This window comes from Gadus morhua, chromosome 8 (genome assembly GCF_902167405.1).
Source record: "Gadus morhua chromosome 8, gadMor3.0, whole genome shotgun sequence".
Taxonomy (NCBI): domain Eukaryota; kingdom Metazoa; phylum Chordata; class Actinopteri; order Gadiformes; family Gadidae; genus Gadus; species Gadus morhua.
The window spans coordinates 13,827,141-13,848,182 of NC_044055.1; the positions used below are offsets into that span (position 1 = coordinate 13,827,141).

A 21,042-nucleotide genomic window follows, 5' to 3' on the forward strand; every position below is an offset into this window, starting at 1 on the left:
CTGTTCTGGAATGACAAAATTAGGACATCTGTGGAGATGAAGTATGGAAATATAGAGATAATAATTGGTTTTCTTGAACAGGAAATCTGTGGAAATCAAGCACAGATCCTTATTAGCTCCAACCGTTTTGTTCTCGCTGAGACCAGGTCTGCGTGACGACCCCGTATTTCCAATCCCAAATGGTCAATAGAAAGGACACATGCCTTTGCTTCTCAACCTCTACCTCAGAGGTTTGTTTCTCAACCCGTTTCCGTCTGTCTGTAGATGGGTCTGTCAGTTTCCTTCACTGTCTAGATGTGTCTGTGTGTATCAGTCTGTCTCTAGATGTGTCTGTGTGTATCAGTCTGTCTCTAGATGTGTCTGTGTGTATCAGTCTGTCTCTAGATGTGTCTGTCTGTTTCAGTCTGTCTCTAGAGCAGTCTGTCTATCTGGTTTCGTCTGTGTCTAGATGTGTCTGTCTGTCTGTCTGTCGTACCGAGGGCCTTGGGATGGGCTTCTGGGGCTTCTTGGAGCCCAGCTTCTTCATAGCGTTGTAGTACTTCTTCTGTTCCTCCGTCATGAAGATATCCTGTCCCCCTAAGTACTCACACACACACACACACACACACACACACACACACACACACACACACACACACACACACACACACACACACACACACACACACACACACACACACACACACACACACACACCCTTCATAAGTACCACAGTTCTTCCAGTAGTCAGAATTTCAGGGAGCTTCCTGCAATCTCTGGTGGTGTAGGTGCCCAAAGCGCTTTACATAGTGAGTGTACCAGTACATTATTGAATGTACTCTATGACATTAAATAAATATTTGCTTACTTTAATCTTTATTAGACCATAAACAACATAGTCAGCTACAACTACAACGGTCATGGTGAATTATATCCTAACAGCCAACTGAAAAATAGCAAAAAGTACTCATCTTTCTCTTCTGCTGGTTGAAGTTGTCGATGATGACGCCGATGAAGAGGTTGAGGGTGAAGAAGGAGCCGAAGATGATGAAGATGACGAAGTAGAGGTACATGTAGAGGTTGACCTCTCGGATGGGCTGCTCCTCCACCTGGAGACAGAGGTGGTGTGTCTTAGTGGATTTGAATGTGTGCTCATGTATTACCGAGTGCAACCGGGTGTCTCCTTCTCCATGATACAGAGAGTGATCTGCTCATGCTACTCACTCCTCTGGAGTCCACCGCCGCGTGCATGATCTCCATCCAGCCCTTGAATGTTGCCTACAGACACAATGGAAAAATAATCATCTTTGACCATTTTTCAAAATGTCTGAAACATCGCTTTTCAGTAAAGAAAAAAATATTTGAAGGGACTTTAAGTTAATTATAAAACAGCTTTGTTTGATCGCTATGGACCCTTATTCCAACTGTAGAATTGAAGTGAAAATACAACTATGAGCTGAACAAATATTACTTGATATTTCAATGAAACATGTTTTGTGTAATATTTTGGGTCAAATGTTTGATTTCTTTAATAAGTAGCCATGTACTAGGGGTGATAATGTACAGTCAGTAATTATCACAAAATAAGACATGATCCCTAACATAACAACAACTGTTTATCCCTTGCTGTAGGTATCTATTGTGTGCGTCTTCAAACTCCACTGAAGTCAATCCCAATCAAGGAACTTATCGATATGGCAACATAGTACCGAACTAAATTGCCGTTTAGTTAATGAACCTTAACACTCATCTTCTGAAGAGAACAGCAGCGGCTGGAGGAACTCACCACTTGCAGCAGCGACAGGTATCCCAGCCCCACGTTGTCGAAGTTGACCTTCACCTTGGTCCAGTAGAACTGGGTGTCGTTCAGCGCGTGGCACTCCGACTTGTTGTTCACCACCGAGGCGTTGTGCACGAAGCCGGTGCGGTTCACGCATTTGCCGAACTTGCCGGCGAACAGGTTGACGCCCATGATGCTGAAGATGAGCCAGAAGATCAGGCACACCAGCAGCACGTTCATGATGGATGGGATGGCGCCGATCAGGGCGTTCACCACCACCTGAGGACAAGGGCAGGGAGTCCGTCACAACCGGCTTTCTCTAGAACGAGGTTGCGGGGGTCGACTCCCAGTTTAATGGTACTGGGTTCGATCCCCAGTGTCCCGGAGGTCTAGCCTAGCCCCCTGCCTACTCCTTGATGACCTGAGGCTAAAATCACTGTGAATAGCATTGGATATAATGCTTAATGACTACATAGGGATAACAGAGGCAAACAGAGATAATGGTTCAATAACATGAAAAGAATAATGGTAAAAGTAAGACGTTTGAAAGAAATTAAGTATTGAGGTGTCTTTGAGCAAGGCACCTTATTCGGTCCCGGTGAGAGGGTTGTTCCCTTGCATTGGTGTGAATGTGTGAATTTGTGATGTGCATGTGTGGTTGTGAATTTGTGAATGGGTGAATCTGAATGTGAAGAAGGGTGCGTATGAATGGGTGAATCTGAATGTGAGGAAGTGAATTTGTGAATTTTGAGAATGTGAACGTGAATTCTTGTGTGTCTTACCCGCATGCCTTCGAACCTGGACAGGGCTCGGAGGGGTCTTAACGCCCGCAGCGTTCGGAGAGACTTGATGGCAGCGAAGTCGGAATAACCCAGAGAGTTGGCCACCAGGCTGATCAGAGACACCTAGAGACAGAGTGCACACTGTCAGAATGCATCGCTCATATGGGTGAAGTGTACCGCCTCTGAGCGGACTTCCGATTGACCTAGAAACTCTTGAGGACAGGCAGAGAACAAACAGAGATTTGCACGATGTCAATAAGGTTTGGATTTTTTCTCCCTCATTACAGTTTATGCTGAAGAATTTACTTTTGAAAAGCACTTATTTTAAAACACAACAAATAAATTTCGATTTTAATTTACATAATATTATTATTTAATCAAAATAATACTTTTATAAAATATATCATAAAAATTAAGAAGAACACAGTTCAGCAGCCATAGTTTAGTTGTTTTGGGGGGATTTTTTTGGCATGTGGTATTTTGGGACATTCCACAGTAAGGAACAAAATTAGGTTATACTTTTAGTTTTTTGGTTTGTTGTGAGTTTATAAAATCTTTAAACTTCCACTCTATTCTACATCCAAAACAGACAAAACAGAATGTTATTCCGCTGTTGAAATGCCCATGATGGGAGCTATGTTAGATGGCCATTGTATGGAAGTTAATTATGTTTGAGAAAATGAATGGAAGTGTCAATGAGAGAGCAGATACATACAGTATGAGGTTATGACTGACGATGACAAATGACAGACAAGTATGTGTAATTTATGTACACTATATATGCATATGTATATAAAGAATGTGCATATATAACAAATAGAGTGAGGTTTTATAAAGAATTTAAACAAATCTTTAATCGAACCGAATTGAATTGCCAATTTGCATCCTGATAACGCATTCAAAACGTAATAAAGGTCCCTAAGATCTGTGTTTCTTTATAAAAGTCTATTTTTAGATGGGTCTGATCATAATATCTATAGAAGATTATCTAAATAAACAACAGGTTTCTTCGGCTCTGAGAAAGTACCAAAATTACAATCAAATAACATGAAATTCCTGAGTGGAATCTTGAGAGGAAAAATCACTTTCCAATTAAGTTCCAAAAAGTAAGTTTGAAAGTACCCTTGGAAAACTCTTGACCTTGTTGAACGTGTACACATTATTAAAGGAAATATTTTTGTTTATCTAAGATCCTCAATCAATACATCAGCTGGTATAATTTTAATGGAAAAACCTCAGACAGATCTTCTGTAGATAAACCATACGATACATGGCAGTGCATTTGCATTTGATATAAAAGCCAATTCCTGCTTTCCTTTATTTTGAAATAAATCAACATCCATTGATCGAAAAAGGGAATTTGAATTTGAACGTCACACTCGGCTTTTGATATCGCAACAAAAAGCACTTTTTGGTTTTACAAGTGAGGAAACACAGAAGCATTTGTGATGCGGATGCGAGTTTCCGTTCCCTGGGGTACATACTCACCTGATGGTGAACTAACTAGAACTTACCCTAACAATAGAGCGATCGCTGGCGATCTGTACAACAGCAGGTGAAATCACAAGGGGTCAAGTCAGGCCATGGGGCTCCAACCCAACACTAACTCCAACCGCCTTTCCGACCAATGTACATTATACACCAGGAAGCCCCCCCCCCACCCCAAATAAAGGAGACAATAAGAGCCGACTAAATGTTTTGCATCTATTTGGACTTTGAAATTGATCTAGAATTAATAAATAGAAGAGACAGACATCTGAAGAGAGAGAGAGAGAGAGAGAGAGAGAGAGAGAGAGAGAGAGAGAGAGAGAGAGAGAGAGAGAGAGAGAGAGAGAGAGAGAGAGAGAGAGAGAGAGAGAGAGAGAGAGAGAGAGAGAGAGAGAGAGAGAGAGCAGGGGAGAAAGAGAGAGAGAGAGACAGAGAAAATAAGAGAGTGAGAGAAAGAGAAAGACAGAGAAAGACAGAGAAAGACAGGGAGAGAGATCGAGAGACAGAGAGAGAGATACATAAGAAAGCATAAGTATTCTGATACAACTCCCAAATATCTTCCAATTATTTTGTTATTTTGGTGAACATTTAAAAGGCCTTGTTATTTTGCCAAATAATTGTTAATTAATTATAGGTTCTATTTTAATTGTTAATTGATTGTTAAGGCCTGTTTGTGATGTTTTTTGTCTCAAGGTCAGACAAGATTTCAGAGTGAGCCTAATTCAAAGTTTCGAGATTATGCATGGTTCCATCTATTGTAAATACAGATCTGAAAACACACTCACATCCACAATGAGGAAGTCCAGCCAGCACCAGTAGTTGGTGAAGTACTTCTTGAACCCGTAGGCGATCCACTTCAGGAACATCTCCAGCACAAAGATGTAGGAGAACACCTTGTCAGCGTACTCCAGTACCACCTTCACCACCTTCCTCTTCTCGATGTAGATGTCTTCAAAAGCCTGGAGGGCAACCAGAAAGAAGAGTTTAGGAAGTATGAAGATCATGGAAGCAAGGAGATTCAGTTGTTCAATATTACGAAGTATACGGGAGAAAATTGTGAGATAAAATAAATTTAAGAAGAAGAAAAACCCCAAAGTACAGAAAGGCACAAAATAAAAAAAAACAAACATAGTTAAAAAAGATACACACATAGACACAAGTAGGCACACAATTTAAATACGTGACAACACAGGGGGTTTATATATTTGATGTCTATGCTATATTACATCCATTATGATACGGTATATATTGGTGGGACGGCGTACCAGAGCCCCAGAGCTGAGCAGGATCATGAAGATGATGAAGGTTTCAAACCAGCTGTGCTCCACGATCTGGTAGCAGGTCTTCCTCAGCCTCCACCAGGCCTGGCCCAGGCCTCCGCTGGTGTCCACGTCGCAGCAGGGGCAGTGCCTCACGCAGACTGGGGTAGGCGGAGAACACACGGCACGCTAGAGCTCACGGGACATCAAGATACTAGAATCAACTAGAAAATGCATTTCCTGCAGAAAGTGCTGTAGGCCTACAAAGTGGGGTTGATATATATAATATATTATTGAAGATACAAATGTGTAGATTTGTTAAATGGTTTGAACGAAGATAAACGGTTGAAAATTAATTTAGTTATGAGGTTATGATTTAGACTCCCATGTAAAAAAAAAGGTTTTATTTTAAAAGTAGAATATCTTAAAAAGTATAAAATATTTAAAAGATCTGAAAAGAAGCGTGCGATTCCAAGTTATTCTGAACATTTTAAAATTTGACTGGTGTCTCTAGGTGAAAAATTTAGGAAGGAGATCCCAAAGTTAGAGAATAATAAAGTGGAAAGAAAGAAAGAAGAAAACTTATGAAGAACAATAGTTGAGCACTGCATGCAGCACTCACCTAATTAGTGGCATCTGGATGACAGTGTAAATTAATATTATTAGATTGATGGTTTTTTTATCCAAAGTCACTTAAAATACGACTGTAGCATGGGTGGACCAAGTGGGAATAAAACTGCTAACCATGGCAGGGTAAATGCCTTGCTCTACCAAAGCATAACACTGGGAGTACTGAATATATTTTTGAATTTGTGTGTATAATCAAATCAGTGACCTGGTAAGTAATTGCTTTTTCATGGCGTCAACACTGCCAAAAGTTAGGGGTTTGAGTCCCTCTGGGTCGGGATGCCACCCATTCTATGAACGGGTGCACTCATGGTACTGGTTAACCCTTGATATAAGTGTCCACCAAATGGCCCATATTAATTAGCTAAATTATGTTTCCCTCCCTCAGTTTACAGTTGATTAGCATTGGGCTAGGTAGCTCTATAGTAATGTAGTGCTTTAAAGCAGTTGAACACGCAGTTTAATACACACATTCGGGGAAGCACTGCTCTGGCTCCATGGTCTCCTCGGCAAGCTCTGATAGGTCGTCCCTGTCCTCCCCCGGTCGCCTCAGGTCCACCGTGCTGCCCTCTGATAGGCTGACCTTCTCCTGAGGGGGCGGGGGATAGTGGCAACACACCGTTAATATCTTGCTGTGATTCCTCTGTAAGATTTGCGCAAATGACAACGAAAATGGGACACAAATTGGAAGGTTACAGATTTGTTTTCCTCAACCGTCAACTACATATCCTTGGTGATGTCATAAAGACCGTGTGATTATTTTTTGATTTGCATGACTGTAGTGAAGTTTGTAGAACATTCCAGTCGTTTAGCTTTCCTCACTTAGTCCACTCAGGGTCAAAGGTCAATGGGGCCTATCCAAGCTGACTTCGGACGTAAGATGGGAGAGTAATATAATGGTACTCCTCAGGCTATCATCATTCGGTAACACATGCACACACACGCGAGTGTGAGGGAACCCACCCTAAGTCTAACTTGTAATCGGTCAGAGAGGATGTAACTCCTGATGAATAATTGTGGTGGACGCATTTCAGACTTGGTTTTACAATACATTTAAAATCACATACACTTAAAAGAATAGATAAAAGTTTTTGAAAAAAATAGTATTTTTGTGGCCTGCAGTTCCCCGTCTCCCAGAGGTGCCTGAAGCTCCCCTGAATACCCGCCCCCTTCGGCCTATTGGTCTTTCCCGAAGCCAGTCAGCCAACCAGCACGAGAGTTTAAACTGTCAAGCAACCTCTCCCCGTCCCCTCTCTGCATCCACAATAAATACTTCTAGATTCGATTTCTCAGAGTCCTAATGGCAGCATATTATCTGGGATTATGGGTCCAGAGGTGCAACTCTAATCCAATCACAAAGGTATGACGTGTTAATCCAACATATGACCAGGAGATCAGATTATCATTCATTACTAGCTTTGGCGTTAGCATAGCGCTAGCAATAGACACTGATGGAGGTCCGAATTATCTTCTTTAACGATGATCAGAATAATATTATAATATTATTATCATTATCTATTAACAATATGATTCATATTAATATTCAATGGTAATCTTTTTGATAATTCAAAAAACTTTCGGCAGGGATTGCAAAGCTTTAATTGTGTTTTCTTCAATGTCTATCACTGGTGAGATGGGGAGTGTAGAGAGAAAGAGAGAGAGAGAGAGAGAGAGAGAGAGAGAGAGAGAGAGAGAGAGAGAATGAAAAAGAGAGGAAGAAACAGACAGAGAGCAAGAGAGAGAGGGAAAGAAAGAGCAAGATGGAAAGAGAGACACACAGAGAAAGACAGAGAGAAAGAGAGAGAGAGAGTGTGCAAGAGAGCGAGAGAGAGAGTGTGCAAGGCAGCGAGAGAGATAGAGACACAGAGACACAGAGCAAGAGAGATTCAATCCGCAGCTTGTTTGGCCCTGCCTGGCCCCTCCTGGCCCCGGTCCAAGTGTTTAATCTCCTCTGCAGTGCTTCACATCCCACCTCCCACTCTTCACCTCCGACCCACTGTTAAGATGCCCCCGAACCAACACACTCCAACACTCTGTAAACAGCACTACCCCCTGCTACGCCCAGCCCGATGGAGAACAAAGGAATGAGAAGAGACAGATTAAATGGGAAGAGTACTTCAGAGTGCAACAGGGGGAGCAAAAACAAAGGAAGAATATATACACTACAACCAATAGCGGCGTTGTGTAGGGCCCAGCCACCCAGCGTGGCTTAATTCACCACAGTCCTAATTGGTGGCCCCTGGGCTTAGATTTCCTCCACGGGTAGACCAAGGCCTGACCCCACGTGTGAACCCTGAAGTCCTGCACCCCAGAGACAGGCTGAGGGTGAGGACCTGCCTGCCTGCCTGCCTGCTACTCCCAACACAAGCCTGACTCCTTTCAATTAGCTCACCATGTGTTGCCGTGACGATTTGCCTGGAGGGCACTCATCTTATAACGCACAAACAATAACACAGATTATGTTTTAGGTGCCAAAATGTTTAACTGAACCATCTCTCAGCCTACAACCGCTTTAAGAACCCTCATACAAACTGTCACCAACACTACATCCGGAATAGATAAAAGATAAACAGCCCAAAGTTTTTATTTTTCTCCTATTTTCTTGGTATGGATCTGCTTTCTGAGAGACTTTACCAGCTGCCTAGTGACTAGTTTTGTTCCTCTAATATGTTAGTTAGCAAACAGGTGTTGACAATGTACGAATAATCCTTGTTAAATTAACCAAGGTTCATATGGTTTCTAAGGTCCACAATCACCATCATGAGCTACAGATCTAAAGAACCATCACCCGTTCAGAAAGCGCCTCACCGGTTTGTTGTCCTCGTCCTCCGACGACTCAGACTCCTCTTCCTCCTCCAGGAACTCCACGTCCGACTCCCCCGGCGCGATGGGCACCACCAGGGTCAGGTTGGGGTTGGTCATGTAGCTGTCCCCCTCGGGCACCGCGTACCTCTCTCCGTAGCGCCCGAACACGCCGCCGTTGGCCTCAGCCGCGTGGTTCGCCACCAGCAGGAGAGCCATGCCCGTCTCCGGGGGCGCCAGGGACATCTTCTTCTGCTGCTGCTGCTGCTGCGTCTGCTGCTGCTGCTGCTGCTGCCGCCGGCGCCGCTCCCCTCCGCTGCAGAGCTCACAGACGCCGGACGCCAGCCAGCTGACCCCCGCGTTGATGCGGGCCACGGCGATCTGGATGTTGTTGAGGTCCCCGTCCTCGTCCGGGGCCGACAGGTTGTCTGAGCTGAAGGAGCTCAGCAGCAGCGCCAGGAACAGGTTGAGCACCTGGGAGTGGGGGAGCACAGCGTGCGTCAGCAGGGGGGGCTGTTGCTGATGATCACATCCATGGGTTACAGAGTTATCGCAGGCAGAATTCACAGACTGAATAAGCTCCGAAATCTGGTGAGTGATATAGTTATACTGAGAAAAAGGCTGTTATTAGGCACAGTTTTTTTTTTCATTTTCCTGCAATTAACTAGCAGGACTTCTGTTTTGTTCCTCCTGCAAAGGGATTTCTTTATTTCTCATTTGGAAAAATGCTACTCCATTTTGAATAATTCATAAATGACCAGCAGTTACGAAGGTGTCCATCTTCGCCCACTGTGCAACAGATTGACAAAGAAGGAGGGAAAAGATAAACAACATTTTTCCGGTCTCCTTTTTTATACAAAATCAGATTATGTCTCTCCTTGGGATCAAGCGTAGAAGCGTTCCACTTCTGAGAAATCTATTATTAAACAGCATGGATGCACAGCTTATACAGCACTGCATCCATACGCACAACTGTGTGTGTGGCATGCGTGTGTGTGTATGTATGTGTGTTATCGTCCATATGGACACATGTCTGGGAATATACAGCATTTGTGCGTGTTTGTGAATGAATCGTGTCTATGCACGTGTTTGTGTGGCAGGATCCCAGCCTGCTGGACCTCCTCTGTGGGCCAGGTCTCTGGACATCAAGGGCAGACTCATGGTCTGGGTCTCGGGGAGCGTGATTGAGCAGATGATGAGTAACAGAAGCCCTTTGACCTCATTGCCGCTAAACATCCTGGGTAATCCCGGGGATAAACAGCTTTCACGTCATTCATGAGCAGAGAAGGCTTCCGTCAATAGAGACGAGCCACTGTGATCTGTGGTCTTTCCACTAATAACGCACAGCAGTAAGTGTTAGCTGGGTTAATTGGCATCATCATTACACTATATCACAACACCATATTGTGCTATTAAACTGTTATTAAAGATTTAGGTGACAGGATTTAATGTTGTGGATCGATTCATGGGATGAATAATATATTTTAAAATATTATTCAAATATATTAAAAGAAAACGGTTGAATACTACACTGAATGAGCTATTTCTTAGAAAAGTATAATCTGGCAATAGCCAGGAAACAACCAAAATAGGCAAAGTCGTTTCTAAAGGGGAGTTTGCACAACAGCCATGACCGACAGCTGTGTTTCAGAAGGCCGGATTAAACGTGAGCGTTTTAGGGGAAAGAGGAGCAGAGGGTGGCGAGGGACAACAGGTGTTTGAATCATGTCCAACCGGAGCTCAGCCCACAAACCTGTGCTCTTTTTGAAGCCTGACAGGGATTTTAAACCAATCACAGGCCAAGGATGATATGAACTTTGGATGGACCGTTGTATGTATCTCACTGTGTATGACCCTGTTTAACGTCTGGATGTTATGTGTCTGGACGTGACCGGTTAAGGCCTGCAGTGCTGTTCCGGATGTGGATTGAGTCAAAATGAATGCTGCAACTGCTCATTCTTAAAAGGTACAAAGGAATAAAGGACGGCAGTTGATTGAATATCAAGCACAGAAAATAAGCTAAGGTCAAACATCAATGAAATAAAAATGAGGGCAATCATTTTAAGAGCAGTTTAAAGGTTCCATGGCATGAAAAATTCACTTTATGAGGTTTTCAAACATTAGTATGAGTTCCCCTAGCTTGCCTATGGTCCCCAGTAGCTAGAAATGCTCTGCCTTTGAAAAATGAAAGCTCAGACACTCTGATTTTAAATCTTCCCTATATGTCGTCATACGACATATAGGGAAGATGGACCTGAGGGGACATGTTACCGCCCCTTCTCTGCTTTGCCCGCCAAGAGAATTTGGCCCACCAATGAGCCGATGAGCTAGGACTGTTCTTTATTATTTGGATAACCGTATACCCTAACTGCTGTTGGTGTTATGGCGCATAACACGTCGGGTTCACTGACGTCTGTGGTATTTCCACAACGAGACTCGCGGGGGGGGGTTATCTCAGCCATGGTGGAGAAGGATTTGGGGGAAAGGAACTTTGCCTTTGACTCCCTGAAGTACATGGATCGCCACAGGGAGGAGAAAAGGATTGTTGCCCGCGATTGTCTCCCGCCGGAGCCCCACTGCCCGCTGCCCGCTGCCCGCTGCCCGCTGCCCCACCGCCTCGGCGCTGCCCGGCGGGAGACAATCGCGGGCAACAAACAGATTGATGTGGAAGTGGAAGGAACAGAGACGTCGGAGAACCTGACGCAGTCGTTTGAGATTCATTATATCGTCTGGAGGCGCACACAGCTTTTGGCCGTGATAATATATATTATATGAGATATCTATGTATAATATAATATTATTTAGATATAGAGCTCCAGGACTCTTGCCGGAGCACCCGGAGTGTTCTAGAATATTTACAGAACATGGCCAAAAGCTGTGTGTGCCTCACCATTGCGATACATCCACTGTAAAAACGAGCGCATGGTACCGTGGTCGCATGCTGCTCAGGGCCACACCCCCACCCTCCACCTTGACCCGCCTCTAAAAAACTGCACGCTTGTAGAAAGCTCAGAAGGCTCGTCTTCAAATACTGTATTAAGAGCCCACTAACACCTATATATAAGCATCCATAAAGTAGCATGCCATGGGACCTTTAAGAAACAAACAACATTATTTATAAATGATGCATCTATTTATTTATTTTTTGCTGTTCATTTATTAAATGGTAAAAAACATTTTAGCCTTGTTAAGACATCCGACTAGCTGTTAAACCACTATCACAACCACCAGTTGCGTGTCAATGTCGATAATACATCTTTGAATTCAACAGATGGCTTATACTATGTCCATACTAGCGCCGTCGCTAATGCTAACCAATCAATGGCAGTTGGTAGCGTGAAGCCATGGTCATTTCATGGTCATTTTACTTGTCATGACGACAAGGGTATTAGAAACAAAGCCAGCCATGTGGCTAATGCTAAAGCTAGAAGCTGGCGGTTTTATGATATTGGACTGAAGCACCACCACCACCACTGCAACCAGGGTAGGCCTCAGCATCATCATCATATTATTATTAATTCCTCACTTCTCATTGGCCGCTCCCTAATCCCTGATTTCACATGACATCATCGTTTGGCCCCAAAAAGTGGTCACAGCTGAATTTGTCTGTGTGTCCTCATAGGGAGGTTACATTGCAATAATATCAATAACATTGCCGTGTCAGCTATTTTCAAAGTCAAACTATTCACATATTCAGCTATGCATTCGGAAAGAAATCCTTGAAAACTGATTGACAGAAAATCAGTGTATTAGTTATCTCATGAACAACTAATTGCCGTAACTTCCTCTAACGTCTAAATCTTTTTTGGTTGGACAAACAGCTTGAGGGACGCAGTAGGCTTAACCCTCAATTAAGCCTTCTGCAATTCATCAACCAAAACATAAAAGCCTGTCACAGATATGGCTGGCAAATGTCAGTTAACCTCACCACTAGATGCCGCTAAATCCTACTCACTGCACCTTTAAGAAAAATACGCCTAATAAACTTTTGAGCAGTGGTTCTAAACGCAAAGGTGGCCTAGCCGTACTCACCACCAGGTTCCCGATGACCATGACCAGCATGAAGACCAGGATGCACAGCGGCTGGCCTGCCACCTCCATGCAGTCCCACATGGTCTCGATCCACTCGCCGCACAGCACGCGGAACACAATGAGGAACGAGTGGAAGAAGTCCTGCATGTGCCACCGCGGGAGCTGGCAGTCCACTGAGATCTTGCACACGCAGTCCTGGTAGTTCTTGCCGAACAGCTGCATGCCCACCACTGCGAAGATGAAGACGATGATGGCGAGCACCAGCGTTAGGTTGCCCAGCGCGCCCACCGAGTTGCCAATGATCTTGATGAGCGTGTTGAGCGTGGGCCACGACTTAGCCAGCTTGAAGACCCGCAGCTGCAACCACGGGAGAACAATACAATAACGCACTGTAAATATATGTCATAGTATGTAAGTGTTTTTTGTATTTCTAAGTCTTTGTCTCAGTTGTATCCTAAATCGATGGTCGTCCTTATAACAGCTTCATATCAACGGCTAATTCAAATTGCTAAGAAATAACTGTTGGCGGGAAACTTAACAGCCTAGCATATCATTTGTTCAGTGCATTGCACTCATTTTTAGAATACAAATAAGATTGACAGTAGTCATCTTGTTGTGAGCTGGTTTGATGGAAGTTTGATGCACTCGTGATATTCTTTTGCTAAACTTTTGGTTCTGACAGAAGCGGTGTGTTACAACGTTGTGTTTGTTGTGCTTGATAGAAATTATCATGACCAAAGCGAAATACACACATCACCAATGTCCTTCACTTCTGTAATCTCAGCCAAGGTGGCACAACACAATTTCCATAATGGATCAGAGATTAGTCATATGTTTGCCAGTAGCAAGGGCAAAGTGTAACCAATCTTTACGTTTAAGAATTCCATTCTTTAGAGATTTTACATTGTTTGGGTCAAATATTGTGGTTATGCATATGACGCCTACATTAGTATGCAAACATATGACGACACAAATCGCCAAAAAAAGTCAATATTCACTTGATTAAGTTATGTTTGGGATCCTTAAGCTATACTCCGCGATCTATCTAATAATTGTAACGATGGTGCGCTTCAATTTCTTTGTGTATTTTAATGGTTCTCGGTCTTAACCCCTGTATACCTGCCCCTAAACGACATGAATCCCTGGCGGTCACTGGGGTTAGACTTGCGTCTGCTGGAAGCTAGAGGACTGACAAGGGAGGGTAGAGGAGGTGTAGGCTACCAGTCTGAAGGAGCGCAGGACGGACAGCCCCTCCACGTTGGAGAGGCCCAGCTCCATCAGGCTGAGACACACGATGACGCCGTCAAAGATGTTCCAGCCCTGCTGGAAGTAGAAGTAGGGGTCCATGGCCACCAGCTTCATCACCATCTCAGCCGTGAAGATCCCGGTGAACACCTGACCCCACACACACACAAACCAGTGACAGGGAGTTCAGCTTCATCAGAAATTACAGTAGAATCGTTGATAGAGATAGTTCATTAGTACAGAACAGTAGAATAGACTGAATAGATACATTGAGTCCGTCTCTAGAAGCTTTTGCACATCTCTAAAAAAACTAAAATGAATCTCATACAGAGCTATGTGAATAACTTATGAGCCAGTAGGGGGCAGTCAAACAGATGGCACAAACAAATTATTCCTGTGTACCCCAGAGATGATACAAGTGGTGTCAAACATGAAATAAACAAGACCCTATTCTTCATGCAGTATGTGTTATCACTGGAAATAAAACAAAGATATGTTGCCTGATCTGAAAAGACATCTGAAAAATTTGCTTCTCTGTCTGCTGTTACCCTGCACTGTGTGACTCAACTGCCTTTGAATAACCCGAGCAAGCGAGAGAGAGAGCGGGAGAGAGAGTGAGAAAAAGAAAGAGAGCAAGATGGGGAGAGAGAGAAAAAGAGAGCGAGATAGAGCGAGATCAACTGAGGAACAGAGAGAAATAGACAGACAGAGACATATATAGACAGAGAGAGAGAAGCAGATAGATGAATAGAAGGAGAGGACACAGAAAAACAGAGAGCAAGAGGGAGAGAGAGAGAGAGAGAGAGAGAGAGAGAGAGAGAGAGAGAGAGAGAGAGAGAGAGAGAGAGAGAGAGAAAGTGAGTCACAGAGAGGAAGAGAGAGAGAGAGAGACCTAGGAAGAGAGAATATAATAAAAAGATAGATAGATAAATAGAAGGAGACACAGACAAACAGAGTGAGAGAGAGAGAGAGAGAGAGAGAGAGAGAGAGAGAGAGAGAGAGAGAGAGAGAGAGAGAGAGAGAGAGAGAGAGAGAGAGAGAGAGAGAGAGAGAGTGAGAGAGAGAGAGAGAGAGAGAGAGAGAGAGAGAGAGAACTGAGGTGAACTCGCACCAGGTTCCCGACGGAGAGCATGCCGTTGAACTCGTCCGTCATGGGGTAGTGCTCCAGAGCCATGAACAGGGTGTTGAGCACGATGCAGATGGTGATGCCCAGGTCCAGGAAGGGGTCCATCACCATGAACTTCACCCACTGCTTCACCCACAGCCACCAGGGGCAGCACTCCCAGATCAGGTACCGCCGCGCGAAGGAGATCCAGCAGGGGTGGCACTTCTGCTGGGACTCCTCCAGCTCTGGGGGACAGACCAGGGGTCAGAGGAGGCTCGGGTGTAGCGATGGGTGGGTTGGTTTGGGTTAACGCTCAGAATGGTGTCGAGCTCATGTCTCTTTGGTTCTCCAATTCAGATTCATTTGTTGTGCTTTTTAAAAGTGTAGGTCACATCTCAAACATTACCTTTTTAATTACTTTTAGCTTATACTTAACATTTCTTATTGTGGTGTGGAGTAATCAGAGGGGATTATGGACCCTCAGTAAATGACCTCTGACCTCTTAATTGGCTTTCATCATCAAGGACGTCGCTGAAGAAGCTGACGGTGCTCAGCCCCCTCTTCCTCTGCACCGGAGGCTGCGTTGCCGTGGGCGACGGCTGGGGAGTGGATGTGAGGAGTGTCTCCGTGACGATGCCCGCCTCCTGGGACACAAGCAGGGGGAAAAACACCGGGCAGGTTGAGGAGACCAAGAACACACAGTACACACAGTGGTAGGCCTTCACGCACACACAGACACACACACACACACACACACACACACACACACACACACACACACACACACACACTCGTATATACACTCTCGCTCGCTCACTTTGTAGACACATATTAGAGCATTAAAACGTCTTCACATACATACCTGTACCCACATGTACATGGAAAAACATTGACACATACACAAACAAACTATAGAAGCTTGCACTCACACACACACGCACACACACACACATACACACACACACACACAAACACACACACACACACACACACACACACACACACACACAAACAGATACACACAGACATACACAAGCAGACATGCAAAACACACACATAGAAACACAGACCATCACAGAATGGCAGACACACAAGACATGTGTGTCTTGTTCATTATCAATGAATTTACATTAGTTAACGCAGTAATAACATCATTACATCATCATTACATGGTATTAGCCTAGTGGTTAGGGTTAGTGGGTTAAGGTTAGTGGGTTAGGGTTAGGATTAGGGTCATGTTTAGCACTTGTGTAAAACAAACAAACACCATGAGTAAACGATTACTAGACCATAACTTCACTGTAAATTAACTGTAAGTGAATGCTTCATTCGGCATCAACTCATGTTAATTAACACGGTTAATGATCGGTTAATGAATGCACCCTAATAATAAAGGTGGTCATACGCGTGTGTGAGCCCCAAGCCCCCCCACTCACAGCGTCCTCGCGGACCCTCTCCATGCTGTGCGTGGGCAGCAGCGGCAGCGGCGGTAGCAGCCCGGCGCCGCTCACCCCGTTGTGCTCCAGCGAGGCGTTGAGCCGCCCGTTGACTACGCCCAGCAGGAAGCCCTGGGAGCAGTGGCTGCGCACGCTGCCCGTCCGCCGCTTCCAGGGCGCCGCCACCGAGTTGGCGCGGCTCCGGCCCACCGCCACCGAGTTGGCGCGGCTCCGGCCCCCGGGCACCGGGTCGCCGCACGCGCTGAGCTCGTCGTCGCCGAGGTCGGCGTCCGAGCTGCCGCGCGGCCGGAAGACGCTGAACACGCTGGCCTGGCTGCCCCGCCGCGTGCTGAGGGGGTGGGCGGACAGGGTGGCCAGCAGGGGGTGCAGAGGCAGGGGGGAGAGGGGCGGCTGTGGTGGTGGTGGGGGGGGGGGGGGGGGGGGGGGTATGAGAATATGGGAGGATACCAAATCAGAGGCCGCCGATGTTTGAGAGGGTGGGGGCTGCCGTGACACCATGGCGAGAACGGTGTCCTGGCCTCTTCCCTCTCATGCTAGAGCTTTGAGGACCGGCAGCCCATTGGACTTGGTGATTGGTGAGCAGTTATAATGAAAATGTATCCGTTAGGTGAACTCGTTAGCTGACTGTCCAGCATCAAGAGAAACATCTCAATGTCAACGTAAGCCTTGCTCCGTATCAGCTAGAATTAGCATAGCATTTTAGCGATTAACATTAGAATTGCAGTTCAGCAATTAGCATTACCGTAGCATCACAACCGCTAGCATTAGCATAGTATCCTAGAGGTTAGCGATAGCATGCATCGCTCCATATCAGCTAGAATTAGCATAGCATTTTAGCAAATACAAATTAGCATTGCAGTTTAGCAATTAGCATGAGCGTAGCATCACAGCCGCTAGCATTAGCATAGCAACCTAGCAGTTAGCTATGCTAATAGCATCAATCTGACCATATCAGCTAGAATTAGCATAGCATCTTATTGAATAAACATTAGCATCGCAGTTTAGCAATTAGCATTGGCGTAGCATCACAGCCGCTATCATTAGCATAGCATCCTAGGGGTTAGCAATAGCATCTTAGCATCCCTCAGCGTACCAGTGGCTCCTCCAGGAGGTCGAGCTTCTCCTCTGCGTCCTCCTCCCCGGCCTCCTCAGACAGGGTGCGGTGGGACCTCCTCCGCTGGCTCCCCCTCCAGAGGCTCCCCGCCTTGGCGCAGAGCGGGGACAGCTCGGGAGACAGCACCGAGTCCGTCTCCTGCGCCTGCTTCCTCGCCGCCAACTCGAACAAAACAGAGAAAACAATACCTTTGGTTGAATGTCTGAATTGAGTTACTGATGTGTTGGATTTTCTGTTGTTGTTTTGGTTGGATTTGATCGGGTGCCTTCAGGAAAAACATTGCTGGAATGGTTTGTATGTCAAACGCCTTGCTAGAAAATTGGTTTGTTAGTCTGAATTTCTAATCCATACAACAGTTAAAAGGTCTAGTCTGTTCCTCTACCCGCCTGTCTGTTGTTATGGCCTCCTGAAATACAGTCTAAACTATGATCTAATTGATTCACCTAATGGACTCAATTAATATTGATATTTACAATAAGCTCATTGCTTCATCAATGTCTCGATGAGACGGATCGTTACAAGAACGTGTGCCCGGGCTCAGAGGCCACATCCTCATGAGGAGCTTGCTCTGAGGTGGAGAAAGATCCTGAGGATTCACTTTAAAGACAGAGCAGAGATACGTTTGGGTCTGTGGATGTCGCCTGGCCAAACAGGGCTTGCTGTCAGTAGAGTCCTGCGTGTGGAGTCATGCAGATATTATGTCTCAGATGTTTAAGGACTGAATGTTTAGTCACTGAGCAGGCGCTTTCCTCCAAAGCTGCTTACAGGGGTTTTGAGACATTAAAGAGCAGGTAGGGGTGAGGCGTATTGGTAGAACCGTTCTGCTGCGGGTCAGACGGACCACTAGACTAAATCATAAACGTCAGTCACAACAAACCAAATCCAAAGGACTCACACTCCGCCCTCCCCTCAAACTGTTACCAAGCATCTGATCACAGCTTGAAAAAGAAAACCGTGATCAGATAATGATCAGTAATAGTGAAGGAGTATTTGTTTTCATTCGGAACCCCCTGTAGTATTATATAAGTACTAGTAGTATTATATAGTAGTATATTAGCATACTATTATTATACTATTAGTATTTGTTTTCCTTTGAAGCCCCCTGTAGTAGTATATTAGCATACTATTATTATACTATTAGTATTTGTTTTCCTTTGAAGCCCCCTGTAGTAGTATATTAGCATACTATTATAATACTATTAGTATTTGTTTTCATTTGAAACCCCCTGTATGATTATATAAGTACTAGTAGTATTATATAGTAGTAGTATATTAGCATACTATTATTATACTATTAGTATTTGTTTTCCTTTGAAGCCCCCTGTAGTAGTATATTAGCATACTATTATAATACTATTAGTATTTGTTTACATCTGAAACCCCCTGTAGTTGTAGTATCTGTGTACCATCATACTGCTATATGTAGTATTTGCCCACCCTCTGCTCTCTGCGGAGGTGCTCCATAGCCATCTGGAACTCGCGCTCTTTCTGCCAGGCCTCTGCGATGGTGGCCTGGTTCTGCTCCTCATAGGCCATGGCCACCACGGCCAGGATGAGGTTGACCAGGTAGAAGGAGCCCAGGAAGATGACCAGCACGAAGAACACCATGTAGGTCTTACCCGCCGATCGCAGGGTCTGCAAGCATGGGAGTAAAGGTGGCAGTACCCGGGAGGTGAGTACACAGATATGTAGTACAGAGAGGCACTTAGAAGTGAGGTATACAGGAGGTAGGTATACAGAATGGGAGTACCAAAGTACACAGAAATGTAGCACAAAGAAGTATAAATAAATGTGGTACACAGAATTGCACAGAAAGGTACTGCACAGAAATGCAGCACACAGAAGTACACAGAGATGTAGTACACAGAAATACAAAGTAATGAGCTACACGGAAGAACACAGAAATGTAGTAAACAGAAATTGTGTAAACTGAAATGTAGCACACAAAAGAAAGTCACAAGTCTGTTTTTAATGTCCACACTAAATCAATCTATACTCTACATCAACTGAAGTTTGGCTTGTATATATATATATATATATATATATATATATTTTTTTCTTATTATGAATTATGAATCCTTTCTGGGTACTTCATGTGCTGTGATGCATGAAGTACATCTCATTTTTGTAGTTCTACTTATAAGTCCATATTTGTCAATGTCCAGAAAGAAGCAATGGTCAATGCAGCATTGTAGGACAGTATAATATAACGTAATGTGTAATTCATATTTTGTCTAAATGTGGGCCAATGATGGATGAAAATGAAAACGATTAACTAAAAGGTTGTCAGCACCTGGTGAAATAATTTCTCCCAATAGTCTTGTGTCATGAGTCTGAAAAGAGCCAGGAACGCCCAGCCAAAGCTGTCAAAACTGGTGTAGCCATAGTTAGGATTTCTCCCAATTTTCAAGCAGTCAAATCCATCTGGACACTTCCTGTAACGAAGAAAAACAAAACAAAGAGCAGTAGGATGTTTTATTAATCAGAGCTAGAACAAGGAATGAGCAGGACATGACGAGAGACAGACAGCCACACCTCGGAGCATTAGGCAAGGGCACAGCGATATCTGGGCCCCAAATATAGACGGGACATCACATGGTCTGGTATTTTATCAGGGTTAAAACTATCCCTGGTATCTACATGTTGTCTTGTTGGCCTCTGGCTCCACATGAGAGAGAATTGGATTGAGAGGAAAGGAACCATGACTAGTGGATATTAACTGAAGAGGCCACTTGAAATTCATACCACTCACTAAAACGTACAAAAGGGGGAAGCAAAAGGGATTATGTTGAGCCAGATGGACATCAAGTTGCTGTTAAAAAAATCTGTTATTTCTGGCCTCTATAAATTGCATTGTGGGCAGCAGCGGCGGATCAGAATGACATGTAAATCTGAACGCAGAATGATTTAGTAATGGCTGGGAAACAGCTGTGGAGGCAGAGCGTCAGCCAGCCAACAGCTGCACATCTCAACAGCTAGTCAGTAGGCTAACCAGCAGGTTGTATGGCAAGACGGGTAGCCAGCCAGAACGCTAACAAGGAGGTCATATAATTATTCAGCTAGCCAGCAAGTGAGTCAACGAGCAGGTGATATAACTAGTCTGCTGGCCAGACAGTAAGTAAAAGTATCCATAAAACGATTGAGTAAGCTTGTCAACTACTGAGCTAACCAGCAAGTCATGTAAAAAAAGTCAGTTCACCAAAATGTTGAACCAGCCAGCCGGTCAGATTTCCTACAAGCAAGCCATCTAGAAGACTACCTGCACAATCTCACGTTTCCACCACTGACATCAGTGCATAACAAAACATGTAAATTATGTAAAGAAGTGACCTCAGATTAAAATCCAGTGGGAAATATTTTTTTTTTTAACAG

General features: G+C 44.5%; 1 protein-coding gene across 1 annotated transcript in view; it reads right to left on the bottom strand.

Annotated features, from left to right (window-relative positions):
- LOC115548650 (sodium channel protein type 4 subunit alpha B) overlaps positions 1 to 21,042 on the bottom strand; it is a 35,555-nt gene that overhangs the window by 2,714 nt on the left and 11,799 nt on the right. The window contains exons 8-24 of the mRNA XM_030363419.1: positions 19,964 to 20,105; positions 19,108 to 19,305; positions 17,650 to 17,832; positions 16,536 to 16,946; positions 15,599 to 15,743; positions 15,106 to 15,344; positions 13,971 to 14,144; positions 12,750 to 13,106; positions 8,724 to 9,191; positions 6,387 to 6,504; positions 5,295 to 5,449; positions 4,815 to 4,988; positions 2,542 to 2,664; positions 1,766 to 2,038; positions 1,204 to 1,257; positions 951 to 1,088; positions 476 to 580 (exon numbers count right to left, since the gene is read on the bottom strand). Coding sequence (XP_030219279.1) covers positions 476 to 580; positions 951 to 1,088; positions 1,204 to 1,257; positions 1,766 to 2,038; positions 2,542 to 2,664; positions 4,815 to 4,988; positions 5,295 to 5,449; positions 6,387 to 6,504; positions 8,724 to 9,191; positions 12,750 to 13,106; positions 13,971 to 14,144; positions 15,106 to 15,344; positions 15,599 to 15,743; positions 16,536 to 16,946; positions 17,650 to 17,832; positions 19,108 to 19,305; positions 19,964 to 20,105 — 3,457 coding nt within the window. The remainder of the gene's footprint in view (positions 1 to 475; positions 581 to 950; positions 1,089 to 1,203; positions 1,258 to 1,765; positions 2,039 to 2,541; positions 2,665 to 4,814; positions 4,989 to 5,294; positions 5,450 to 6,386; positions 6,505 to 8,723; positions 9,192 to 12,749; positions 13,107 to 13,970; positions 14,145 to 15,105; positions 15,345 to 15,598; positions 15,744 to 16,535; positions 16,947 to 17,649; positions 17,833 to 19,107; positions 19,306 to 19,963; positions 20,106 to 21,042) is intronic.